This window comes from Manis pentadactyla, chromosome 19, assembly GCF_030020395.1.
Source record: "Manis pentadactyla isolate mManPen7 chromosome 19, mManPen7.hap1, whole genome shotgun sequence".
Taxonomy (NCBI): domain Eukaryota; kingdom Metazoa; phylum Chordata; class Mammalia; order Pholidota; family Manidae; genus Manis; species Manis pentadactyla.
The window spans coordinates 24,290,498-24,318,224 of record NC_080037.1 but is presented as its reverse complement, the minus strand read 5'-3'; the positions used below and the strand labels follow the sequence as shown (position 1 = coordinate 24,318,224).

The window sequence follows — 27,727 nt, the reverse complement described above, 5'->3', positions numbered from 1 at the left end:
CCTCCCCAGCCCACCCCTACCACTCTCTATCACAGCATCTTGTTTTTCTTTCTTTATAGCATTTATTATAATTTGATATGATTTTCTTTATTTGATTACTGTTTAATGACATGAAGACAATGTAAACTTGACATCAGACCTGTTCTCTGCTCGGTTTATAGTGACTCCTTGTCTCTGAGAACCATATTGGCTGAAGTAGATGCTCAATAGCTATTTATTGAACGAATGAAAATGTATCCAAACATTTAGCACAATGTCTCCATTACATAGTAAAACTCAATAAGTGATCATTATCATTACTGTAAATATCACGATTAGCTTCCAGTGAGGATTTAAGTCATTAGGACGTTATTTAGTCCCTAAGGCTTGATTCGGTCCTTTGGATTTCTGTCTTTGTTCTGCAGTTTCCCTGTGAGATCCCCTCTGGTCAGTGAGCCAGCCGTGCTCGCAGTGCCCACACCCGCACGTCAGCCCTCTGCCTCTGTCTGGAGTCCCACTTGTGGCATAGAGGCACCTCAGACTCTGCGTGTCTCCCAAAGCTGCTCATCCTCCTCAGGGCTTTTTCAGTTAATGGCATCTGCACGTGTCCTGCTGCTCAGATTAAAAAATTTGGATCAGCCTTGATCTCTGCCTCATTCCCTGCATCTTACCAGTTCAGTTTCTCCCTTTCTCCTCTCCGTTTGCCTAAGTCGGACCATCGTTGCCTGTCATTTGGACTTTTATGGTAACTAACAGTAGGATTACATTCTATTGAGCACAGTATCAGGACTTCATATGCATGTAAATATACAAAAGTCTATGAGGTGGATGTTATTAATGCTACCATTTTACAGATGAAGAAAGAGCAAGGTTCAGAGAGATTGAGCAGTTGTCTTAAATACTCGCAGCTGCTAAGTTTGGGAGTCAGGTAAGTCATTTGAACTTAGCTCTCTCTGATTCCAGTGCCTCCATCTTTTAAATCTTCCTAATTGCCACAAGATTTTCCTTCTTGAGCCGTTGCAGTCCACACTGTCCTCCCCTTTCCTCTGAGTGATCGCTCAGTTATTCTGTAAGAATCATCTTAAACATCACCCCTCTGTTCTTTCCAATTTTTTCTGGGTAGAAGGAGACGCTTCTGCTGGATGCCACTGCACTCTGTGCACAGGTCAACGCCGGCCGCTATTATTTTGCATTCTAATTATCAGCTCACACACCGTTGACAGCAGAAGATCACCTAATTAATGTCTGCATGTACAGTATCTGTACTCAATAGGAGCTAAGCAGGTTTTTATTAAAGGAATGCTTCTATAAATAATATTTGCTGAGGAATTTAATACGTGCTCTTTTATTTCTATAAGAATGCTATTGATTGTTTTCTACTAAAACGTACATTTAGCAATTCAGAATACCTGCTTGTTAAACTAAGCCCCCCACCTTTGGTTTTCTATTAACCACATAGGGACATTTTAATAAGCAACCCCTTTCCATTTGTCCCCCAAGTTCCCACATCCTGTTTGGTATCTGGTGACCTCTGTTTACCCTGATATATTTGCTCTCTCAGCCTACTTTCCTATGTCACCTTACATGCTTGCATCCTCTTTTGCCATGTTTCGCTTTCTCCCAGGAAACAGGTAGTGTCAGCACTGGTATCTCACTCCCCATGTGCAACTGGCATTTCAAGGCCACTTTCACCTTCTATGACCAGTAATGGGAATGTCAGGTCCTCGGTATGGTAAAAATATATTTGGTTTGGGCAGTGGTATCTAATGATTTTCTTCAAATCACACCTTATTACGTCTTTGAAGAAAGTTTTATGTGTCTCTTTCCTGTATCACTCTTTCTAAATTTTAAAAAGCCCTTTGGGTTAAAACTATGGTGTGCCTGATGAATTATAAACAGGAAAACATTAGTTTCTGCCAACATGCTGGAACCTGAATTGCACAAATCTCTAACTATCTTCTTTTGGAGAGTATAAGACTTTATTTTTATGCAGATACAATGAAGGTTTATCTTGTATATCTCCCGAGTTTGAAAGTATTAACATAAATACATCTTTTCATGCAGAATTCTTGAACAGACAGCAGTTTAAATCAAAATTTTCTGTTTTTAGGTAAAAAAAACTCAGAACTCCCTTAATCAGTGCTAATTAAAGGCAAAATAAATAGTTTATTATACACTTCTCATGAAAATGTCAATATTTTGGAGAAGTTATTTTCCAAAATGTGTCCAAGCTTGTTACATAAAGCTTGATGAATACATTGCTAATGCAATGTAATAACACACACACACATGTGGCTCAATCAACTCGTCCCACCTCTTTTACAGTTGAGGGGACTGAGGCCTGCTGGTGCTAAGGGCACAACGGCATCAGGCGAGTGAACAGGCACCGATCCAATTGCCTTGTACCTCAGTCCAAAGCTCTTTGCTTCATGTCACTATGTGGCACCCTATTTATCCAACATGAGGTGAAGGTATTGCGGGAGCTGAAGAGAGGGACTGTATTTGGGAGGTAAAACCAGTGTGCGGCAAAACAGAAAATTCTAGACTTTTCCTATATTGGTGTACAAATATCCACCCATTCAAGGGGAGAAGTAAATAGTAAAGGATGCTAATTATTCTGATTCCATTTATCAGTTATACTGGTGTTTGGCTGATTTAGTACCATTTGAATGATTAGGAGCCAGGGTGTTCTGAAACTGCTCAAACCATGTGTGGACATATAACCTTTCCTATTTGCCTATAAATATACTCATTCCCTGATGGAGTAAGGTGAGGAGAATATTGGAAACATGAAACTTTTTTTGCCTTATCATGGCCAGGGATCGTTGTCAGGTTCAGGTATCTAAGACCTCAGTCTGTGGTCTTATATTGGTATTTTATGAGTAAATAAATAAAATTCAGTGATTTGATAAAATTGGACTGCTGTGGTAACACTTTCTACAGCTAGAGTCTGCACTCATCAACCATAAACTTTTTAACAAAAATATTCTATTGCACACCTAATTTTCTTTATCAGAAGTGAACCCCAAATATTTATTGTTATCATAATCCTTTGCTGAATGAAAAGAATTCTAGTTAATATTCATTTTTGTCATACAGCATAAGTTTATAGATATTTTAAAATAGTAATGGTATGAGAAACACTTTTCATAGTAAAACTAAAAATCTTTTTTTCTTTTTTTTAATTGAAGTATAGTTGATACACAATACTATATTTGTTTCAAGTATACAACACAGTGATTTAACAGCTAGACACATTATTAAATCCTCACCCCAACTATCTGAAGTTACTGTCCACACAGAAGGATGTTAAAGAACCACTAACTATGTGCTCCATGCTGTGCTAAAACTAAAAATCTTGCACAAAATTTTCCTACAGTTAATTCTTTGGAAAAGTGATATTAAATATTTTAGGTATTTTATTCTTCATCAAAAAAATAGAATATTTGTCCATTTGTGTGGAACATTTATCCTATGCTATGTGAGGGACAAAGTAAGTGAAAGAGACATGAGTATCTTCTGGCAAATTCTAAGAAGCCACTATGCCAAGACGGGTAAAAAAAAATTCTTCTGCTGGAAAATAACTATGTGTGCTTGAAAAAAGTATATGTTTATAAGTTAATTTATATGTGGATTTATTCGCTATCAGGACAATGATGAATTTACATTGTGAGGAAAAGAATCTCAAATTATAAGAATGAAATTTCCTACCCTTAAGGGAGTATAAGGATAAATGGAGACATCCATACATTTTTAATAGCTTAGAATCTTCAGAAATTTTTCACATTTAGAAGATATATGTAATGCAGAAGTTCAGTTATGATAACAGTAGGAACCATTTACAGATAAAATATTTCCCAAGAACACATCTTTTTATATTGCTAATGATATAATACAAGTTGATTGTACTTTTGAGTACTTTGTCAATTAAAGCTTTTACAAGTTATCTGTAGACTACATTCATGCTAGAGACATGACTCATATAGCTATAATTTTTAAAGAAATAACCTGTGTGTTATGAAAGCAAAATTTCATTAATGAGAAAACATCCATTAGTTGACTACTACAGTAAAAACTTTTTAATATTGGTGTCATAAAAAGAGATTTTCCTTTTCCTTACATATTAACTGAGCTACATAGGTATGTCATAAATTGTGTCAATCATTTCAGGATCTATTTTTCTTTAAGAACTAGAAATTAATTTATATTTGATTTATTTTATTTCATTCCTACTGTATTTCTTATTTTGTTCTTCTTAATTAAAAGAACAAAGCCAGTATTTTCAATACACCATTTTCAACTTAGACTGTTGAGTAGCGGTCAGGAATTGTCGGGCTGAATAGTCTTCAGAAGTTCCTGGTACATTTCTGACTTTAGAAACCTAGGATAGGAATCCCTTTCCATGTGCATATACACTATTTTCTGAGCCTCTTCAAAGCACGTTTCAGTGGGTTCTTGAATATTCCTGATGATAGTTTCTCTTGTTGAACTGTCAATGTTAATCTGAAAAGGGAGATCGCATGTGCAGCGTAAGTAGGCGTAACTGGAGGCAGAAGACATAGTCCTCCCTCTCCTTGTCAGTGGAATAGGGTGGTTTTGTCTGCAGTCTCATAGGTATCTAAAAAGACTTATGAGAGATAAACGTTTTGTTTTTTGAAAAGTAAACATCTCCCTTCACATCCTAGATTGAAAGAAAAATAAAACAGAAGAAAAACCTGTGAGGCCCCAAACCAGAGAAACCTCAGAAACCATTGCTTCCATAGGCGGATGCAGGTGGTTGTTAGCGGGGTCCACACACACGGAATTTATGGGATGGAGGTCTCTACTAAGGAAAGGGGAAGTTAGTGCTATTTCAAAGTTTATCTTCCTTAATAGTTAGGAATGTTGATTTAACTGAATATGCCCTGAAATGGGAAGAAAGCAAGGTGGAAAAATAGGGGAGAGTGGTTATGTTAACAAACCAGGTATTTTCCAGACAAGAATTTCAAGTCAATAATGCAGGAACAATCATGTAGGACTGTGGGAGTGATGGGAATCTCGTATATCATTCGCTGCCCTTATCCCCTGGACAAGAATTCTTTCCTCATTCCCTCTCCAGCAGAAAGTCTCTCGGTGTATTTGCTTCACTCTATTTTCTTTAGGCCGTTGTGAGTCACTGGCAGTAACATCAGTGTGGGTGTTTGCTGGATTTGCTGGTTTTAAACTATGGTGTCAGTGAGCTCTGATGTGGAAGCACACACTGCCTAGCACCACTGGTGATATCAACATGACTATTTATGTTACCTGTGGTTCCTTCTAGCAAAGTCAATTCTTCTTATAAGAACTTTTTTCAAAACTTTCCTGAGAATTAAACTTTTCTGGGAGGAGAGGCTTGGGAGCCAGACAGGCCTAACTTTCAATCCTAACGTTCCCACTTAACTGCTGTGTGACACGGAACAAGTTAATTAACTTGTCAGATTTTTTAGGTTTCTTATCTGTAAAACAAGGCTAACAATGCTGACTTTATAGCATTGTAGGCAATACTGGTCATAAAGTGCCTGGTACTGTGTGTACTTGGTAGGTAGTAGTGAGCTCGCACAGATGGATGCATTTCCACTTACTGTCATTCCCAGGTAGTTACCTCTCTAGGGGACTGCGGCTGGATGTAAATCTTATAGAGCTTCTTTGCCCTAGAAATTCTGCTCCGCTGTGAGGCTATTTTCTTGTAAGTTTCACAAGCCATCCAGAATTTAATATTCTCATCACTGTGCTCCATTTTTAAGTATGCTGCATAGACCACCAGACCATCTAAAAATAATAGAAAAATCAGTTTATATTCATGGGTCAAAAATCATTAAAAAATCGGAATGATATTTAATGTTTGAAATAAAGTCTGAATCAAAGCTTCCAGAGTATTTAACAGGTGATGTTATATAATGATCCATACACACCCACCCACCCCATATCACATTTAGATCTGTACATGTGAAACACGTTTTGACAAGGCCAGTCTGTGATGTGGTCACCCCTTCATACCTTTATTCTGAGCCACTCTGAGCAAAATGCTCACCAGTGTGAGTGGGTCTAGGAGAGGAGAGGTTCCTAGGGCCCAGAAATAGGACTTAGGTGAGATCAGTGGTCAGAGCTCTGAAAAAATCTAAGCTCTCAAGACAAAAAAAAAGAGCAAATTAGGAAATTAGAGCAAGGTTTAGAATTGAACCAGGTAGGTCAAAGTTGTAAGGAAAATACCCAAACCATGTATTAAGTAGTATATAAAATGATCAGATATTGATCAACCTGGGGTGTTTCTCAATATCCAATCACAACAGAACATAGGTAGATGAATAATTCTACTTCATATTCAGGGTTTTATGACTCAAATCAGAAATGAGGGACCAGGCAAAGAATGGAATTCAAATGGGGTGTTGAAACTATCTCAAAATCTGGATCAGGACAGTGTGAATGTGCAGCACAGCCATCAACTGCACTTGATGCCAAACGTGGTTATCCTCAGCTTTGATCTTAGACTGCCTTTCTGGAGGGCCTAGATAAGGGCAGACTGGGGTGGAGCTTTTCCGATTGAGGCACTATTTTGCAGGGGCTACTGTTTGAAGGGGAGGGTTACATGAGCTCTCAAAAGTCTAACACATTAATAAGAATCTTTGGGAGGAAAAGTATTGTCAAGATTCAAAATGTACTGAGATGAACATTAAACTTCTTTTGGTGACCAGGAAAGCCCTTAGAATATTTGAAAAACTGAATCGATAAATGTTGAAATAGCAGCATAAATTTTAATTTATAGTAATAGAAACCTGTGCATAGGCACATTTCATACGTGACCAAGCATAGGATTTTGATGAACAATATCTTGGCAGTATCATTAACTCTTACAAGAAATGGTAATCAGATGGAATGACAATGGTGAGTCAAACCATATTTTCTTAGCTCTTCACATAGGAGATTAGACTGAGTTTCTAGCACTAAAAAGCCAGTCTCTTTGACTCCTTGGCTTCTGCTGGCTCTGTCAGCGATGATACCAAAATAGAGATAGAAAAGCATTTTGTATTAAAAAGAGAAAAACTCAGAAAGAGACAGATCCCTTTAAGGAAGCATTAGTGTTGGGGAAAGATGGCAGCCTACGGGAAAGATGGCAGCCTACGGGAAAGATGGCAGCCTACAAGAAATGTGCCATCACGGGAATACAGAAGATCAGGGGATGCCTCATTATTATCACGTGAGCAAGCACAGGCCTACGTGACATCGCATGGGAGACCGTTCAAAAGGAACATCCTTGAATTGAGAGGACAGACAAGAATGGGAGCAGAGCAGGTAAAAAAATGTAACATTGGAAATGGTACGGATTAGATATTCCTGCCCAACAGGGAAATAGATTTTAACTTAGATTTCCAATAAGAAGTTTATTTTCATACCAAAGTAGCATTAAGATGTGCCTCATCTCAATACAAGCACAGAAAGCTGGGGACAGAGAACACAGCTGCAGCAATTATTGCTTCAGTTGAGAGATAGTTGAATGGATAGACAAACCCCAAAACAAAACAAATCAAAACAAAAAGCCATTTCTGGCTCAACAAGTAAACCTGGAAGGCAACAATTTGCAGTGTGTACTGACAAAATAAGAGTTTTATTTAAGAAAATGAAAAACTATTTGATATACTTTGTAGTTGGAGAAATTTGGGTGTTTCATTAGGGACAGAAAAATAAGGTCTGTAAAATAAAGAAATGAGGTATGGAACAGGAGAAAATGAGATACTAGATGAAGCTAACAGACCCTGGAATGAGAGTCAGCCACCAGCGCTCTTGGATGGGTTGAGGAGATGGTGGGTGGTGGGCAGGGAGATGACTTGGAGAACAATATTAGATTCTGTGTTACAGCACTCTGAATTTGTGTTTATATTTATGTTTAGCTTAATTACACAGTAAAACGTTGAGAGATTGTCATTTCAGAACCTGACTGTATCTATATCTGCTTTCTCTAACTTCCTTCATGATTGAGTGGAGGAAGAATTTTTTGGGGGGCTTGCTAAATGGTCCAACAATTCTCAAGATACCCAAGTCCACTGCTGAGGAAGCTATCCATGTGGTGTGATGTATTTTTATACAGATACTTGATGTGGAGGATTGTAGTACTGTTCTTAGTTATTCCCTGCCCTTCCTGTAGGAGGATTATACTTTCCTGTTCCATTTATATCCACCCTGCCTATTGGACTTGTGTTAGGCCAACGGAATATGTGCGAAGTGTACAGGTGCAAGCAGAAAGTTTAAGGACCATTAAGGTTGTTCTGCCATTCTCCTGCCCCAGCCTTGAGAGGGTCACATTCTGGAAAAGAGCTGCTCCTTTAGCCTGAAGGCCAGAGAGAAGACATGGAACAGAGATGGAAGTGAACCCAGTCATTGTGTAACTGAACAAGAAGTGAACTTTTCTTGTAAATTAGTGGGATTTTAATGTCATGTGTCACTGTATCATAACCTAGTGAAAGCTGGCCTGGACCACTTGAACCTATCTGATATTTCAGATGTAGAATAAGTGGACTCTTATGATTGGTATATTTTATATAAGTTTTTAAGTTAGCCAACTAAGCAGCTGGAAATGTATTTGTATAAAAGTATTCCAGAAATCTGAGTAATTATTAAAGTTAGAACTGAATTGCTCAGTTTAGAATTCCTGTTGACTCATGGAAGTGAATTACAAGGTGGAAAAAAGCCTTTTCCAAATCAGACAATGCAGGCCAGTGCAACCCATTCTGAAGTTCTAAATAATGTTTCTTCCTGAGTGTTACGATCAGACCATGATTCTGCTTGAACAGCGTGAATAGGGATAAACAACAGAATTGCTCATTAAATTGAGACAATGGCAAAACTAGGTTTATGTTGTGCATGCTTTTTCCTTGAAGAATGAGAGTGCTGCCTTTGGGATTCTCTAGCATGTTCTTTTCAAACTAGTCACTGAAATTAGTACTTCTATGACACACAAAGTAACACATGCTGGTCTCTTGATGCAGGAGGGAAATGTGACATTCCTCTTGGATGAGTCAAAACAGTGGTGCATCTTTCCAGGACTGCTTTCTGCTAGGCAGCAAGACTCACACCATTAAATCCTACAGGTGAGCTATGTTGCAGTCTTCCATCAGAAGAGGTGTGTCTAAAACAATTTAAAATCCATTTTATTTTCAACCTATACCATTGGGGATAATTACTTCCATAATTCCACCATCCTCTGTGTGAAGTTTTAATGTATATCTTTGGTTTTATTGAAATTCTCTGGTTTGGCTTCTATGATATGAATCATTTCTGGCTTTTCTCTTAACTTCTTCTTGCTGTGTTATTATAAAAGTAGCTTAAAATTCAATGAGTTGTTTTTAAATATAGAAAACTTCTAATAAAGACAATAACCATTGTTAACAATTTGATATATTTTCTTTTATTTTTCCAGTCCTTTGTTTGACCATGTTTAAGTTTCTATCTAACTAGTATTAGCTCATATACACAAACACATTGGCTTTATACTATGAAAGTAAATTTGTATTTCATACTTATCATCATGTAGTAAATAATTTCTCCTTTTAACTTTCAAGGGCTAAATAATTACATTATATTATAGTTAGACCTCCATTATTATTGAATACTTAGATTGTTTCCCCTTTTCATGTTATAAATTATCCTACATTGAACATTTTGGTTTATAAATCTTTGCATCTGAAACTCTTTTCTCAGAATTAACTTAAAGGAGAATTCCTAGATTGACAATGTAATATTTTTGAAGGCTCTTGGTACCTCCAAAACGTACCAAGATATTATAAAATTGCTTTTGGAAAAATTTCATTATTTCATTATTAACTGCCATGTCAAAGTGTCTACTCACTCCATTCTTTTCAATATTATGGGGTAAAACCAGTAACTTGTAATTGTTGAAATGTGCATCTTAAAAATATTAATGCTTAAAATTGTTCTTTCTTACTATTTCTTTTCATTCTGTGAATTTCAAATCTTCTATCCATTTTTCTTTTGCACTGTGTTTTCTTGAATTTTCAGATCTTTTTACATATTAAAGACACATTTTTTGCATTATCTTCTGTACTCTTCTTAGACATTATTTTTGCTTATGATTTTTTGAGGAGTATTTGTAAACCATTTAACGGGAAAAAAACAGCAGTTCATCTATCTGGCCCTGCTTTCAAACTTTTCTGTACTTTTATTGGATGAAAAAAAAAATCTCTAAAACAAAAAACTGTCCATGGTCTTTTATTTATAACCTTTACCCCTTTCCCATTGCCCTAGTGGTAAAAGCCAGACCTCTTGGCAATGGTTGCAGGGCCCATTAGGTTTATAATGGCTTATATTTCCATTCCCTTCCCCTGTCACCCCTGAACATTGTCTTTGTTCAAGCCTTGGTATTCCTGGCCAAACAGTATGTCACTGCATGCTGTTAGGTGGAGTTCCTTCTGTGTTGTGGGCTTTATACCCTGATCTAAGACTCAGCTTGGTATCTCAGGTTCTGGGAAAATTTCTCTGAACCACCTACTTACCCCCCCACCCCAGACTAGATAAATGCTTCCTGTCAGTTGACAAAAAGCACCCAGAGCACATGTATGTAATTAAAGTTTTATCTCACCCTGTATCACAGTCCATTATATTTACTGGCCCACTTTTGTTACTCTCCCATTCACCTGCAGGCCGCCTCTTTAAGAATCAGGACAGCAGTTTGTCTTCATTTGCCCAGTGCCCAGGAACCACCTGACATATAGTAGATACTGAATAAATAAATGCTTGCCAGTCCAGGCTTCTGGATTGCTCACGCTTCTGCGTTTGAAAGTGACCCTCCATAGGTTTTGGAAAGAAGCAGACTCTGATTATTCAGCAGCTAGGAAGCACCAAAGACCAGAGGATCATATATGGCATATTATTGCTTTTTGGTTTTCTGGAAGGGAAACAAAAAATATACTAACCGAACAGTGGGGCAGATTTTGTTGTTTTTTCCCTGAAGGGTGAAGATGTGAACGAGAACTTAAAGAAGGCAAAATGTGCTAAGTGGGAAGAGCTGAGGCATGCAGGTGGGTAATGGGAGGGCTGGCAAACGGCGCCATGGCAATAGCTGTGGTGAGCAGAGAGTAAAATAAATGCAAGCGTAGGAAGCTGCCAATCCCCAGAGAGCAGTGCAGAACCTCTCCCAGATGAGCACTGAGAGAAGGGCTCAGGATGCGCATGAGGGAAAAACAGCACCATCGGCGACATCCACTGTCTGCTGTGCCATGTGGAGGAGGAGGATGCAGAGGGACAATCCCACACTGTTCAGCCTGGCATTTCCAAGGCTGTCTGCAGGGCATCGTGATGACTGAGAAAAGGAGAAAAGCAGACAGTACATTCAAAGATGATTTGGACCAGAATGAGGTGTGATGCAGGCTCCGTGATTCAGAGCGCTTGCCTATTGAGAATGGCTTAACTCTGTCTCCTCTGCGTCTGTGCTGGAGCAAACTGAACAGACTGTAGAAAAATACGTAACTGTGCTTTCTCACTGGAAATCATCACTGCAAATTTTTCATGGGCACTCAACATTATCACGCCATTCTCCGATCCGCCCCTGGACTCATCCTCAGCTCTCTGCTGATGACCTTGCATCAGGCTGCTGAGAACGCAGACTTTATCAGATGGAGAGCCCCTCATCCTCCCTCCACCAAATCAGGCAACCTTCCTCCGCTGGTACCTGCCCTTTAGAAGTTCTCCCCTCAGGGGGAAGCGTCCCTGTTCCTTTCTGGGCTGGCCAAACAATTCTTTTATGGCTCTTACCTGTTTTTGCTTTCTCTGTTGCTCCTACAATCAACCCCACTCTCTTCCTTGACATTAGTTTCTTCCTTTCTAACAGTTGCCATCGTCTGGGAACACACTGCTGTATTTCCCAAACAGAACCAGTAACAACGGTGATTCCACACTCTCAGTATTGACCTCATGCCTCTTTCCAGTCTTTACTCTTTTCTCTTCTGAACTTCAAAGAAAACCTAAGTAAAGAATTTCCCATATTACCTGCCTTCCTTCCTCTTACCCTATCGGTCTCTACCATGCCCATGAAACGGCTCTTGCCGAGGCACCGCGGACGTCCATACTGCCGGATCCAGTGGCCGCTGTTCTGTCCTCATCTTACCTGACTTCTCAGCAGCCTTTGACATAGTCCACTTCCCCCTTTCTGAAATGCTCTCTTCTTTGTTTTCATTGTAATATACTGTTTGGATAATCCTTAACTCACCCGATGCTCCTTTTCCATCTCTGTTGGGACCTTTTGCCTCTTTTGGGCTTGTGACCAGGGGGCGGCTGCAGGCTGGAGGTTTCCATCCTCCCTCGTTACTTCCGCATTCGTGGCCCAACTGAGTTCCCGCGCGCGCGCTCTTGGCCCTAACTCCGCCTCCCCACCTAACCTAAAACCTGCCTAAGACCCTAGTGACAGATGAGATGATCAATTCCCATTGGTTTCTGTTACTTCCTTATCTTCCCCTATATAACTAAGCCTCTGATGCAATAAAACTTGAGTTTTGCTGCGCCCTTGAGGCTGACACATCTCCCGGCTTGGTGTGGTTTTGTTTTCCCTGGATCTCTGGGGAGGGTGACCGAGCCGTCGACACTTGCCCTCTCACTCAGCCCCAGAGAGCAACAGGCTGGTCCTGTTCGTCTCCTTCGCTCCATTGTTGCAAAGAGCAACACATCTCCTTTACAGACTCCTCCTCTTCTCTGGGTTTGGAAATATTAAAATGTGCCTAAGCTCTGTCTCAGGATCTCTGCTCTCCTCTCCCTGAAGTCTCCTTCCAAGTGACCTCATAGCTCCCTGGCTTTGATTAGCGTCTATGTGCTGATTACTCCTGGCTTTGTCTCACACTGAGCTCCAGTCTTACCTGGTTTATTGCAAAAGCCTTCAACTGGTCTCTCTGCTTTTCTCCACAACAGAACCAAAGGGTACTTTTAAAGGCATATTGACTCTTGTTTACCTGCAGTTTAGGTTGTTCACATGGCCTGTACGGCCCTATGCACCTGTCATGATGAACTTCACGGTTATCTGAACCTCACTCATATCTCAGGGTCTTTTTTTTGTTTTTTTGTTATCATTAATCTACACTTACGTGAAGAATATTATGTTTACTAGGCTCTCCCCTATACCAGGTCCCCCCTATAAACCCCTTTACAGTCACTGTCCATCAGCATAGCAAAATGCTGTAGAATCACTACTTGTCTTCTCTGTGTTGTACAGCCCTCCCCTTTCTCCCCCCCCATGCTTGCTAATCTTAATACTCCACTTCTTCTTCCCCCCCACTTATCCCTCCCTACCCACCCATCCTCCCCTGTCCCTTTCCCTTTGGTACCTGTTAGTCCATTCTTGGGTTCTGTGATTCCGCTGCTGTTTTGTTCCTTCAGTTTTTCCTTTGTTCTTATATTCCACAGATGAGTGAAATCATTTGGTATTTCTCTTTCTCCGCTTGGCTTATTTCACTGAGCATAATACCCTCCAGCTCCATCCATGTTGCTGCAAATGGTAGGATTTGCCCTCTTCTTATGGCTGAGTAGTATTCCATTGTGTATATGTACCACATCTTCTTTATATATCTCAGGGTCTTTTAAACATGGTTTTCCTCTGCTTGGGCTGCTGTGCCCAGACTCCAACCTGGCTGGGTGCCTCTCATCATCCAGTTCTTAGCTCAGATTTTACCCCTCTGACAGTTCTTCTCTAATCACCCAATTGAAATGCCCTGGAACACCTGCCTTTTTTTTTTTTTTCCTTTTGGTCATATCGCCTGCTTTAATGTTCTTCAAACCAGTTATCACTTTCTGGGATGAAGGAATTCATTGATTTGCTTGCTTGTCTGTCTGTCTCCTCCCTCTAGAGGGAGCACATGAGCTGAGCGTGGTGACCTTGGGCGCCTCTTTCATTCCCATCCCAGGGCTTGGAAGGTCTGCCAGACACTCGTAAGTATGGAATGGATCATGCAGAGGCATCAGTTGCAGTTTTACTGAACTTCTTTTTATTTATACTAAACATACTTGACCCGAATATCAATGGACAACCTCCATCCTTATCTTTTGAATTTTGGCCAATGAATACTTGTATGAGCCTTCAGCATTTATTTCTAGCACTATTTTATAACATTTTAGTCAAAATTAAAGATAAAATTTGAGTTAGTCAAAATTTTGATTTTGATTATTTTTCAGTCTTGACTTTTGCAGTTTGAAGAGCCCTCAGGTTCTGAGTGATTGTTGTTCCCTTTGTCATTTCAAATGTATATTTCTTTATCTTTTCTAGTGTTATTAGATTTAGCTATTAGAAATATCCACAGCATTTTCTTGCCATTTTACGTCTTGGTGATGCCTAATATTCTGGTGATATTTTGAGGTGCAGTGCCATATTTTGGATCAGCATCATTCAAGGAAAAATATTTGGTAATTGTCGGGTATTTTTATGAGGGATGACTAGAGCTCAGGCAAACTTTTCCTGATCCATTAAAAAAACTCACTAAGGCTTTTTATCCATTTTCAAATTATTTAATTCTTCCCTATGAACGTGGATGTTTGGAAATTTGGAGAACTCTCTATCATTTGCAGATCTGGAAATTTTGCATGGTACTGTCAGCTTAATTCATTGTGGAGGTTTTTACTGAGACGAGTTTTCACATCTAAGCCTGAGAAATCCTACACAACTACATTTCTTCAATGAAGGAAGCACTCATTTATTTTCGCTTCACTTACTTCTAAAACAGTGTCCTATCTTCAAAGTTCTGTCAGTCAGACATCCATCCTTAACATTTTACAACAATCTGAATCAAGTTTTGCCTCTTGGAAGACTTTTTCCCCAGGAGGCCTGCCATTCCTCTTTTCCCCCCACCTATGTTCACCCCTCGGCACGTACACACTAGGTTTGTGCTAGGTGCCCTGCTACTTCTAGTCTCCCTTCTTTGTAGTTGTTTTCCAGCTGCTAATGGTGCACTATATTTTATCTCTTCTTAATTATGAATACCTTCAGGAAAGCACTCACACTGCCTTTTAGGCACACTCTCTTCCACTCTCCCATAGGAAGGATTTCCCATATTTCCCTACATCAAATACATTAAGAACTCAATGAATGCTTGCCTGGTCAGAGATCACACCTCACAAAGTGTCAGCTAAAATTCAAAGCAGTTTTTTGTTCTTACCAGTTCCTTAGGAAACCTATACAGCCCTTTGATTCTCATTCTTTTCATCTAACACTTCCTAAACACACATTTTACTATACTTTGATATGATACAGTCTAAATGCTCATTTGTGAGGCTGTCCTAACTGGACCTAGAGGTAATTTTATGCCAAAGAAATGTGTACATATGTTTTTCTTTCTATGTCTAGAGTTTCCTTCTGCTTGTCCAATGTAACAATAGATTATTCAAGAGAAAGGTGTAGCTTCATAAAAGCATCTTTACTCTGGAAGCAAAAAAAAAAAAATACTGCCAGTCAGCCCTTATGTAGCCTTTGCTGAACATTTTTGTCCAAGGCTATTATTTTTAAAAATATGTTTGCCTCGCTTTTGGAATTCCATTCAGTGTATTACTAGAAGTTGCTTCAATTACTATTTTCTATTTTGCCCCAATGTGCTATAAATGACAGGTTACCCTGTTGTTTTCTGGCAGATTTTTAGTGTTTGAAAAAAACTCTTTTTTTTTCCTATTACTTTATATGCCACCTGGGCACATGGGATTTTTTGTTCAAGCACATTACCTGGTGCCTAAAAAGTGCTCAATATTTATTGAATGGAAATTGAGCATAGGCATACACTGCTTTTAAAAAGTTAACTTGTTTGTAAACAATGTATCATTAAATAGCATCTTCGATTGTATCTCGGTTATTAGCATTCTTAATTTCTATATGTCTTTTTTTAATCTTAATCTTAATTTCTTAATGTCTTAATTTTGCAGTGGTTCTCTTCTTAAACTGATGATTTTCTTGGATCCTCTTCCCACAAGGAAGTTGAATTTAACTGCCCTGTGATGACTATTACTTACTCGCTTCCCAGCAAACATCTCCTAAACCAGTTCCTGTTCGTATATTGTGACCAAGCCTATTTTCCTTCCCATGTGGGTTTCTGAACTGTGTTCAGAAATAGTCTCTTAGTCTGTGTTGAAAAAGTCGTCTGTGTATCTTAACTAAAGGATGGATTTTACTAGTGTCCTTGGTTAATGTAAACACACTTTATTCTCTGGCACATTTAATGTTTGCATTCTTGGTTTTATCTTTCTGATTGGATAGTCCATAGAATTATTTGTTTTGTCATCTTTTCATTAGGTGATTATTAAAATTTTACATGAATTTCACAGAATTTCAGTTTCTGGTAAGATTCTTAGCCTGTTGTTCGTGTTTATAAAGAGCAGCATTCTGTCTTCTGTCGTCTTTCCTGTAAACTTGGCTTATTCTCCTGGAATCAGGTCTCCAAATTGCTAAAACCTAGCCAGGCTCCCAGTTGAGATCATTACCAAGTAATCAACTTTATTCACTTTCTTTAGAGGGCCTCCAGGACTGGCACAGAAACTCTTACATGATGTGGCTTGGTGTTTTAATCTTTTCTTACTAATATTTGTCTTGTATTGACTCACTGAGCATTTATTACATGCTCATTAGGTACAAAGCATGTTTCTAGTCTCTGGGAGAGGGGTTTGAAAAGTGAATGAAAGATGATCTGTGCTTTCAGGGAATTTACAATCTAGTGAGAAAGCATCTGTGGAAAAAACCCAGTATACAAAATAGCTGTAATTAGAAGCAGAATAAATAATAACACTGATAAAATAGAAAAAAAAGAGGAAAGTATCTCCAAGAGGTTTCATGGAAAAGGTGGAAGCCGAATTTTACTTTCAAGGATGGGCAGGGTAGGCAGAGGAGGCAGAGAGGACTTGGCCCGGAAGGCAGAGCAGGAGAGTCCCCCATGCGGAAAGCGGAGGGATAGTCACACTGGCCGGAGGGCATGTCGTGTGAAGGGGCAGAAGGGAGATAAATTTTAGAAAGTGTATTGGGTTAGGTTATAAAGAGTCCTAAATAATGCGTTAGGGATTTTGGACTTTTTGGTAGGCAGTGGAGAAAAGGAATGATATTCAGAGATATATGCTCTATTACTAATAAAAATGACTACTAATTACCATAGGCCAAATCTGCACTGGGCACTGCACTAGGTGTTTTGTATATAATCTGCACAATAGCCACCTGCCCAAGGTGATCTTGTTCCCATTTTACATATGAGAATAAAGAATATGAAATTCCAAGTGAGAGATTATCTGACAATGATGCAAACATGGGTTACAGGAGTTTGGGACTGAAATCCAAATTATTAGCCAAGTGAACATATATTTTTGTTTCTTTCTTCCATTCCAGTATCTTAAAATTGATAAAAAATTGATGTGGGCAAACTGGATTACAAACTATGAGCAATACCCGAGAAGGGGCAGGCCTGCAGGGACCTGGCAGCAGATAAACTGTGGCCTCAGAGGCTCACCAAAGAGGGAGTTCAGGGAGTGGCCCAAGCCTGGTGGGGGTGTGACCCAGCAGCAGGGGGCCGCCACGGAGAAACTGCCGGATAATGGCGCATGCAGGTGTTTCATTAGGAGCACCTGGGGTCCTCGGCTCCCCCATTGTCCTCTGGGCCAGGCAGTGAAAGCTGCTGCCATACCAAGAGGGACCCTTGACTCGAGGAACGGGTGGTGCCCCAGGAGTGTGCAACGCCCGGGAGGAACGGGAAGTTCTCTATCCGGAATAACCGCGGGCACACCCCCACTGATCCAGCCGTCAGGTAGCACAAATAATTCCCCTTTCACGGTCAATAGGTGTAAACAGCTGAAACATTCCCAGAGAGGCGAACAGGGAATTGCAAATAAAGAGAGATCTCTAGGCAAATACTAGCAAGCGTTTGAGAGGAACAAACCCCATTAAATCAGCAAACAGGAGAATTTTCTTTCAGTACCCAGTACATTTTTTTTTCTGTACCTTTGTCTTTAGGTATTTATCATTTTCTACAACCTCCCCATTTCCTACATCAAACACAACTGACTGCTCACATGAATGCACATATTTCTTCATACTTCTAGCATTGAGCCTGGGAACCTATCATCCTCATACCCATTGTTCTTAACTTTCATTTATACCATCTGAATATTGATACTTTCATACAACGACATACAGACTTGTATAAAGTCCCATTTAAATCAGACACTGATTAAATTGGTAACAAACTTTGAGGAGTTTTAGAAAATTGAGACTCAAATGCACTCTTAACTTTTGAAGGCGCTAAGAACAGCAAGTCATTAATTAAAAAAAATTTTAACTTTAGAAGGCTATAACAAGTCAGTATAATTCAGTACGTGCTACTATTTAAGCACATTTTCCAAGGGATTTTACACATACACTTGTGAAGAATAAATATTCACAGTGACTAATCTTGTTTTAATTAACACCAGAGAAAATATTGGTGGTTTACATGAAAAACTATTTTCAGATCTTCTTTTTTAAACTGTGGCAGTTGCCATTTACAAGGCTGTGAGAAGAGCAGCATGTATTTACCACCTACTGTCCCCTTCTCCCCTAGAGATGGCCCTTACTGGTCATTCAAAGATGACATACACATAATACTTACATTTTGTAGCCATCAACTTTTCAAAAGACTGGGCCCACTGCGAGGCTTCCTCCAAAGTAAGGCTTTGAAAAGAAACAAAGGGTGCTTACTGCACGAAACTAAATAGAATTGTACTAGCTTGAAAATAATGCCAAAATATAGTTACACAGCTGGCCCTTGAACACTGTGAGGATTAGGGGTGCTAATCTGACATGCAGTTGAAAATCTGCATGTCACTTTTGATTCCCCCAAAACTTAACTACTAATAGACCACTGATGACCAGAAGCCTTACCGAACACATAGTCGATTAATGCGTATTTTTACATGTATTATATGCTGTATTCTTAAATAAAGTAAGCTAGAGAAAATGTTTTTTAAATTGTCACAAACCTCCAGAAAATGTTTCCAATATATTTATTGAAAAAAATTGCACATAAATGGACCTGTGCAGTTCAAACCCATGTTGGTGAAGGGATGACTTGACTGTATTTGTCTTTGGATGAAAGTTTATTTCCCTGTGATCTTTTATATTTTATTATTATTTTCTAAATTATTCAAATTTAAAAAATTATAAAAATAGTATAAACTTGAAAAAGTGATAAAGCAAATTTTAAAAAGATAAAGATCCATAGCCCTCTTATCTCTTTATTTCCAAATTATCACTATTAATATTTTGATTTTTTTCTTTTTAATGTTTTTGTTATGCGCTTATTTGTGTGTTTTTAACCAAGTGTCTGCAGGTGTTTGTGTGTATGCACACTTTATGTGTGTGTGTGTGTATGTACATATGTGTATACATTATACATATCACCCTTTTAATAAGCTTGTTATATGTCATCACAATTGTCTTAATTACCGTTTGTACTGTTATAATTTAGAATTATAAGTTTATAATCGTTAATAGTCACTGTTGTGTATTCTACAAGGGGACATTCCATAGTTTACATAATTATTCTGAATAGACATTGTAAATATTTCTCATTTTTTTTAAGCATAAAAACCTGCTGTGATTAAAGCTTGCTATTCTCACAAAGGGCAGTTCCATAGGAGGTGATCAGAAGTAGAATCAAACCAGGTTAAAAGATGAACATTTTTAAGGTTCTTGGTACAAACCGTCAAATTGTTTTTAAAAGTTTATGTGTGTCTGCTGCACCCACCAGCAGTGTGTTAGCCCATTGATATGAATTTAGAATCTTAGAATTTTAGAGTTTATCCACAAAACCTATTTGCGTGCATTCATGTAATAAAGCTAGTGCCTCTATATCTATTATACATGGATGTATTCTATTATTTGCTATAATTTTTTTGCATGTTGAAGGCTTTAATTTTTACTACTGTGAACAATATGCAAAGTTACATTTAACCTAAATAGTATAAAAAAGCCATTTACCATTTTGAAAATAACTAAAGGGTATTGGCTTTGAAGCTTCATTTTTCTGTTCATTTTGGCAGGCTTTGTGAGATGAATTGGCAACTGATTGTGTATTCTTAGATAAAAATCATTTTATTTCCTTCCTTTAAAATACTCAGTGTGTTCATTACCATTCAGCTTATGATACATTCCTAGTTTTCCTGTTTTGAAAAACTGTATGTAATCAGACAGCTATAGATGCAAGCAAACGATGTCCATTGGCTGCACCTGGTTAGTTAGCTCTGCCATTGCTGTTGAGGAAACAGCGAAAAGCTTTAGCAGCTACTTAACACGATGCAGAAAGATTAATTAAAGAAGTCAAAAAATAGCCTAGAACATGGAAATCTATTGGGAGTCCCAAAAAGGTCAATATCTTTTGTTTTCTGCAAAGCCAGGTGGGTCTTGCCAGTTTTAGGTGGACTATTTGCATCAATACTGAGGCTTAACAGTTATACTGCTGTTACCATAGCTTTCAAAAACATTTCCATGAAATGTGTCTGACTCATTGCTCTTTTCTCTTATTAGAACTTTAAAACCAGTAACTTAAAATAACCTCTTCAATCCAGAGAAATGGCAAGTGCCATGTCTAATCCCAGTGCCATACTTAAGAAATTTTGGTTACTTAAAATCTGTGAGCTCCAGCTTTATTATGCATAAAATGGTGATAGTAACATTTATCTTACAAGTTTATGAAAATTAAATGAGATGGTGAATGTAAAGCACCTATCAAGCAACTGTCACCTGCTGCCTTTTCATGAATGTGAATTTTGTTTCCCTGGTTTTCTCCTTCCCTGACGGCAGGTCTACAAGGCACGTAGAAAGAAACGTGAGCCCATCGGTGCTGCATGGGAGCCATCAGCAGGAGAGAAGGAAGCTGCTCCCACACGAGGCTGTTTCATCTGCCTCCTCGCACGTGTCTCTGCAGCGCAGCGGCACACACACACACACACACACACACAGGCCTGGGAGTGTGTCTGGACATTTTGATGCTTCAGGGTAGGAGCATGCCAGCCAGGAGCTCAGGCCATAGCAGGGACATGTGGCCAAAACTGAGATCTCCACACGAATTATGTTAGGCATTCTGGTCAGACTGACAGGAGTCCTCGACCTCGGATTCTTCGAGGTAAGCAAATCCACTCAAATGGTTTGCTACCCTTCTCAGGCATTACACTTTCCATTTTAATACAGTCAGCGTCCCCATCCAAATGGCCCCTTTTTTAGTTACAGCGAAGTGGTAAAGAGACTTGGGAGCTTGGTAGGCATTCAGATGCCACTCCAGTCTCTCCTCTTCCAACCAGGGATGAAGGTTGCTGGCCCAGTGTAGGCAGGCAGTTTGAGCTATGAAAATATTTTGGATCAAAGCATCTCATTTTAACATAAACTATATAAAGCTTTATAATAAAATTTCAAGTATTTCTTCATAATAGACCCTCTAAACATATTAAACTTGCTGAATTCTCAAGTATAAACCATTAATAATGAAGAGGAAACCTTAGTGTGATACATGATCGCCCTTCTGTTGGAATGAGTCATGTGTAAATGAAAATTTTACTCTGAGCAAAATATATTAAGATTGCAGTTGAATAAATATCCTGTGACAAGTGCGCCTCGCGATGGCCGCAGAATTCAGATGCCACTCACTTTGAAGGGGGCCTCTTGGATTCATCTCTGCACATCTTACAAATCCAGCAATTCCGCCTGTTCATTTTTCTAAAGAAATATAGCATGCACTAAGTATAATTTAGTCATTTCAAATAATTATAGGTTAGAGTTAATTTCTAAAGAACACAAAGTTATAAATCATGAAAAAATGAGGAGTTTTTGAAGTTAATGGAGTGCAATCACGGTGGGAATGGGGAGGAGGGAGAATAAGATAATTCACCTATAATGACATTTAAGAAAATGCAGCTCTCTGAAAAAGGTCTAATTAGGGGCCCCCGACAATGAGTTCACCAATTCCCAAGCCTCCCATTTTGGAATAATTCTAATTTTTAGAAAGCCCTCTCAATATATTGAACAAAAATTTGCTTCTGTGTAATCAGCCAAATAAAAAACAAGCCTCCTAAGGGTGGATAGTGAGAAGAGTATTGCTTTCCATGTTTTCCCCATTCTGGGCAGTGTAACTTTGACTTTATTATAATTCAGGTAGAGTTTACTTAGCCCAGGACTTTAGGAAAACTAAAAAATTTGTTAAGAATGATTAAATCCATACTTTGTGATAAGATCAGGAAACAGTCTGCCAAACGTATATGAACACTTATAGACAATGAATTATTAAGGATAAACAGTGAGTTTTTATATCAGTCTTTATTGATTCATTTGAAACATCTGTTGAACACTTGTTATATGCCAGGTTCTGACTGCCAGGGACCTACATAGATCCTGTCTTTCCTCTTCCTGCCCCTAATAAAAACCAGCTAAAATTCATGGGACAGGGGATTTGGTGAGGACGTCCAGGGGCCTGTGAGCGAGCGCACACCGGAGGAGAATGCAACCTGACTGGGGGTGGTTGAAGAGGGCATCCCGGGGGAGTAATAGCTGAGCTGGAACCTACAGGATGGGGTTGCGTCCGAGAGAAGGGGGGAGGGAAGCTTGGGCCAAGGTCAGGAAGTCCTGGGTCCTGCCGTAGGTGGGGAAATGAAAGGAATGTCGTCACCACAGGAATCTAGAGGATGGCAGGGAGAGAGTTGAGGGAACAGGCTGGAGAGTTAAGACTGAACCAATCATCATGTTAAAACATGTTCACTGCAGCAAGAAAGTGGTGGGGGATGTGAGGACAGGCAGAGGCCGAGCATATTAGGCCTCACGCCATCAGTTTCATAGTAAGGAGTTGCAGATCATTGACGGTTTTGAAATAGGGAGTAGACATATTAAGGTTGAGACCAGTTTTGTGAGTAGAATGGATTACAGTGTGGGCAAGGGGGGAGTTAGGGAGACCAGTCAGAGGCGACTGCCCGAGTCCCCGGGAGGGATGTTGCGGGCTTAGATCGGGACGGTGCGAGAAGGAGGGAAACGGACAGACCAGGTGTTCTGGGGCAGACGCTGTCAGAGGTTGTTGATACATTGGATAGGGAAGGTGGTAGGAAGACAGGAAACAAGCTCAGGTGGGAGATCTGACCTCAAGGTAACGGGCACAGGTTTCACAAAATCCATGAGAAGTCAACAGAGAGATGAGATGGTCCGGGAAAAGAGTATAAACTGAGAAGAGCAGATGGCCCAGGACAGATGGCTGGGGAGCGCAAACGCTTAAGAGGTAGGCTGAGAAAAGGGGCCTGCGAGAGGAAGATCCGAAGGTATCAGGTCAGAAGGCGTGGCGATAGGGTATCGCAGAAGCCACGGAATGAGTTATCAAAAGCAAAACGAGTGGCCAATGGAGTGTTAAGAGCTGGAAAGAGATTAAGAGAGCAAAGGACTGAAAAATATCCATTCGATTTGTCAACAAGAAGGTCCATCAATAACCGTGGTGAGAGTGGTTTTGGTGGAACAAGGAGGGCAGAAACAAGAGGGAAGAAAACAAGAGAAAATAGAGACCTGGACAAATGTAGGGCTGATTGTCCAGGCTCCTTGTACTTTCTCTTTTCTTTCTTTCTTTCCCTTCCTTCCTTCCTGCCGAGAGCTGTGGACAGAATGGTGTAACAGAGGCAGAGAGGCAGGACTGTGCCTTTGGACCATTCTGGCCTGCACAACTCTAGAAACAGCGTTCATAAAGTTTACAATGTGACACACCTGAGGTGCCACGGACAGCGGTTGAAGACACAGGACAAAGAAGGAAAATCAGTAGAGCTTCAGGGTCTTGACAAATAAGGAGGAACTGAGATTCAGAATGTGGGCGCAGGACATTGGAGAAGTGTTAGTCAGTCTGACCATTTCCTTGTGGTTGGAAGGGGGAGGTTATAAGTGCAGATCTAAATCCTAAAAAGGATTTGTTTAGCTTTAAGATCTTGGGCATGTCTGAGTGCTAGAGGGGAAAGGAGGACAGTCCAGCCAGAGCTTCCCCTTACGTACAATTATGCACATTGTCCCCTCTATATATTTGCAGGTTGGGGATAAGAGCTTATGGGCACAGTGGGCTGGTGGACTTCATTTTCTGTATGGCTCTGTCCTGCAAGGAGGACCAAGGGACATATTTTAAAGGTATCCACAGGAAGGAACAAAATTAGGATGATAGAGTCAATCTAGTTTAAACAAAAGGGAGAGTATTGGAAGGATATGTTTGTGTGTGCAGCTTGATTCTGGATGGTCTTAAATGCTGGGCTTTATTCTGTTGGTAGTAACAATTCACTGAGGCCCTGAAATAATAGTGTGATGAAAATGAGTCTTTCTAGAAAAATATGTCTGACTGAAGATGATTAACACTGAAGTAATTGAGGCTAATAAAACTGTCACATTGACTGTGCATAACTGGCCCTGTGTACATGGGACCGCGATCAAGTTTTAGGATTCTTCATCTCTGTGATCACGTCCAGGATGCAGATTATCCCATGGCTCTCTAATTTATCTTCTAAGTAGGAGGATGGTGAAGAACTTCCTTCCTTCATGTGACTTTTCTGTCAGTATTATTAGTCATCTCTGTCTTCTACTGGGCCTTGACTTCTCCCCTACTTACCACCCTTAACAATAGTTTTTATATCTCATTTTCCCCTCACTTGATCTATTAGCACTATGTGTGCACATTAGTGATTTCTGTAACTAAAATTCATGTCTATTTACAAGTTACCACATTTCTTTTATAACTTCGATGGAATTATTTGGCAAAGGCAGAACATTCTTCATATGCCATACCCATTGAGATCAGAAGCACATTAAAGCTAAAGTAATTTTCAGATACACTAGAGTTTAGGGAATTCCCACAGCTCCTGAGAGGTGACAGACTATATTAAAATAATTCTGGGCTCTGAAGCCAAACAGATATGTGCTTGAGTTCAGGGTCTTACTAGCTGCGTGGCCTTGGGCATGGGTAATTAAACTCTCTGATACTCAATTTCCATTTTCTCTAAAATGGAACTTTGGAGATTAGAAAAATGCATGTATGCAAAAACTTTCTGTTCCAGTTAATCTGATCTTCCTTCAGCTTCTTGCACTCTGTCACTCAGGAAATATTTCCTAAGCTCTTTTGTATGTACAGGAAACACACATTCCGTCAGATTGCATTCCTTCCTCTTTTAAAATTTCAATTTAGACTTCATAAGTTTCCCCAGTTAATCTTATCCATGCTTCAGTGTGTCAGCATATTCCCTGCAATCCTCCTCCTTTTCGTTTTTGTTTGTTACTGTGTTCCCGTATTCTGTTGTTCGCCCTTTAGGGGGTTCCAGCTTTAGCACTGGCTGGGTCTGCTGCAGGGATTCAGACACTTTTGGACCTGTGTGTGGTGTTGAAGGGATGCGGCTTCCAGGAAGGATTTGTTTAGCTTTAAGATCTTGGGCATGTCTGAGTGCTAGAGGGGAAAGGAGGACAGCCCAGCCAGAGCTTCCCCTTACGTACAATTATGCACATTGTCCCCTCTATAAAGACACCTGCTCTGGAGAGAGAAGAGGCTTAGATCCACCCACACTCCCTTTACCAAACTATGGGCCTCAAAGTGGGGCTTCATCCATGTGGTGGAAAGGGCAACTTTTTAAATTCCAGCAAAGGCTTTGTATAGACCTGTAGTGACCCTGTGCTCAGCCATGTCACTGAATCAGGGGAAGGTTCTCTGGCCCAAGTGGTTCATTTGGGTGACATTGGAAAAGAAGTGTAATATAAATATATGAAAACAATGTTTTATTTCTGACTTATCTATTCCTACTAGACTGTATATTCCCTGAAGTGTTATGTTCAAATGCTCTTTGATAATCATATATAAGTGGTTGTTTATATGTTGATTAGTATTCTAAGCCAAACATTTACAGATTCACCGAATTATGGAATTCCAATGACATAAAAGCATCAACAATTAAAGAAAATATTTAGTGACAGAATTATATACAAGATGTATTTTGCATAGAATAAATAGATCACAAAGAAATCTTGTTTTACGAAGTTCCCTGGTTTTCCAGTCCATTAAGAAGTGGAACTTGCCGTCCCAGTAACTGGAGTAAGATTTCTGGAACTCAGAAGCAAGATGCCTGTACTTCCCTTTTTTGATTATTACTGGATTCACTGTCCTCTGTCACTATGCACTGTTACTTTGCTGGAATATCCCAGAGCACTTCCCATGTCCTCCTAGACCTTCTACGTTGAAACATTTAACATTTAACATAAACATTAAACCCAGCTTCGGGTTCTACAGCGTCAACTCCTTGAGTTTAATAATTCTTTTTTTTTTACTTTTAAGATACGATTTTTATTGAACATGTATAAGATTCACCTTTGCATTGTTACAAGTACATTACAATAAAAAATTAGTTTTTGTGAGTTTAATAATTCTTCCACCCAAAACACTGCTAAGTAAAGGAACATATAAGGCTTAAACATCAAGAAGAAAGGAGACTAAAGATTAAAAGGAGCCGAAAAACAGAGTATCTCACAGTAACTTTGGAAGATGGAAGGTAGATGAAGGAATAGAAATTAAAATTCTCATACCTCTAAGTGAGAAGTAAAAAAGGTAGCCTTTGGAAGTTCATCTGACAAAATGAAGAAACTATAATTCACAGTCTGAGGACAAAGAATTTCCAAAGTAAGAAAAAGAAAAAGAAATATAAAAAGTAGTCTGAAGTGAAATATCTGCAATCCTGCTTCCAACAATATTTATCACAAAGTTATACACCTGTGTCTACCATTAAGCAATACCAAAATAATGAGTGGTGGAGTGAAACACCTTTACATTTACAACTGAGAATTTTAAGGAAATAGTTTTGGTAATTCCAAGATGACTAAATTCTAATTTTTTTTTTAAGTGTGGTTTTTCAGGATTAGAATTTGATTAAAATAGTCTATTGATAAACCCAAATTTGTTTTGTTTATTGTTTAACTCAGTTAAGAACTTCTTCAGTTAAATTATGCCTTTGGAATTAGAGCACACGTGGTTATTTACTGGTAAAAATAAAAACTAGCTTCAAATGTTCCATAAAACTACATTCTATTTTGGTAAAAAGAGACTTCCCTATAAAATAATAACCTAAACTGTTATCATATAGAACTGACTTAAGTTAGATACACTCACCAGGCTTCAAGTCAACAATAATCTTTTTTTTTTCATGTTGCTGTTATGATATTACAGAAAAATTCTGTTGACCTAAAAATAAAATAATAACAGAGCCAAAGAAAATTATTATTATGTGTTTCCTGGTGAATGCATATTTGGCAAAGATTTCTATAAATGCCCTGCCTTACATTTTAAGTAAATAATTTTTCTCCTTCGTAAGTGCTGGGCTATATGTGATTTATTAAGTCCTGATCTAGAATTTTATTAGTTTAATGGGCTGATAGTATAAAACTCCTATATGTTTTATTTATATTTACCATTGCTTTTTCTTAACATGTGTTTTGTTTATCTTATGTTAATATTATGCATTACTTTGCCAATTTTTTATTTTTCAATATCATCTTGGTAAAACTAGTGTGTACTTTCATATCTAAGAAAATAGTATTTAGAACAAGTTTAGGTCTCCATAATGGTTTTGTCTCCAGTGTTTTCTCCTGATTATTTTAAAGAAAGTGTATATTTCATCTATAGAACTAATTCTTAAAATGATTATAAGTGCATTAGTGATGAACTGAGCTGGGTGTGTACTATGCCAGAAGCAGATACAAGTTTTCTCTAGC

At 39.0% G+C, this 27,727-nt stretch overlaps 1 protein-coding gene across 2 annotated transcripts; it reads right to left on the bottom strand.

Annotated features, from left to right (window-relative positions):
• Positions 1 to 3,144: 3,144 nt before the first annotated feature.
• On the bottom strand, positions 3,145 to 27,197 carry RGS13 (regulator of G protein signaling 13). Of its 2 annotated transcripts, XM_036919666.2 has the most exons (6): positions 27,126 to 27,197; positions 26,546 to 26,617; positions 21,626 to 21,694; positions 18,594 to 18,655; positions 5,600 to 5,766; positions 3,145 to 4,482 (listed from the first exon to the last, which is right to left on the bottom strand). In XM_036919666.2, the coding sequence occupies exons 3-6, from the start codon at positions 21,688 to 21,690 to the stop codon at positions 4,300 to 4,302; spliced, it is 477 nt and encodes a 158-aa protein (XP_036775561.2). In that variant the 5' UTR covers positions 21,691 to 21,694; positions 26,546 to 26,617; positions 27,126 to 27,197; the 3' UTR covers positions 3,145 to 4,299. The 2 variants fall into 2 exon arrangements, with proteins under 2 accessions (XP_036775561.2, XP_036775562.2); XM_036919667.2 differs by lacking the exon at positions 27,126 to 27,197 and having other exon boundaries at positions 26,546 to 26,635.
• Positions 27,198 to 27,727: the final 530 nt, after the last annotated feature.

Coding starts and splice junctions, on each gene's coding strand:
- RGS13 (XM_036919666.2), bottom strand. CDS start 21,690: ATGAACAGGCGGAATTGCTGGATTTGTAAGATGTGCAGAGATGAATCC. Junction 18,656..21,625: donor TCCAAGAGGCCCCCTTCAAA/GTGAGTGGCATC, acceptor TTCTTTTCAAAG/CCTTACTTTGGAGGAAGCCT. Junction 4,483..5,599: donor AGCCGCAGTCCCCTAGAGAG/GTAACTACCTGG, acceptor CTCCCTTTTCAG/ATTAACATTGACAGTTCAAC.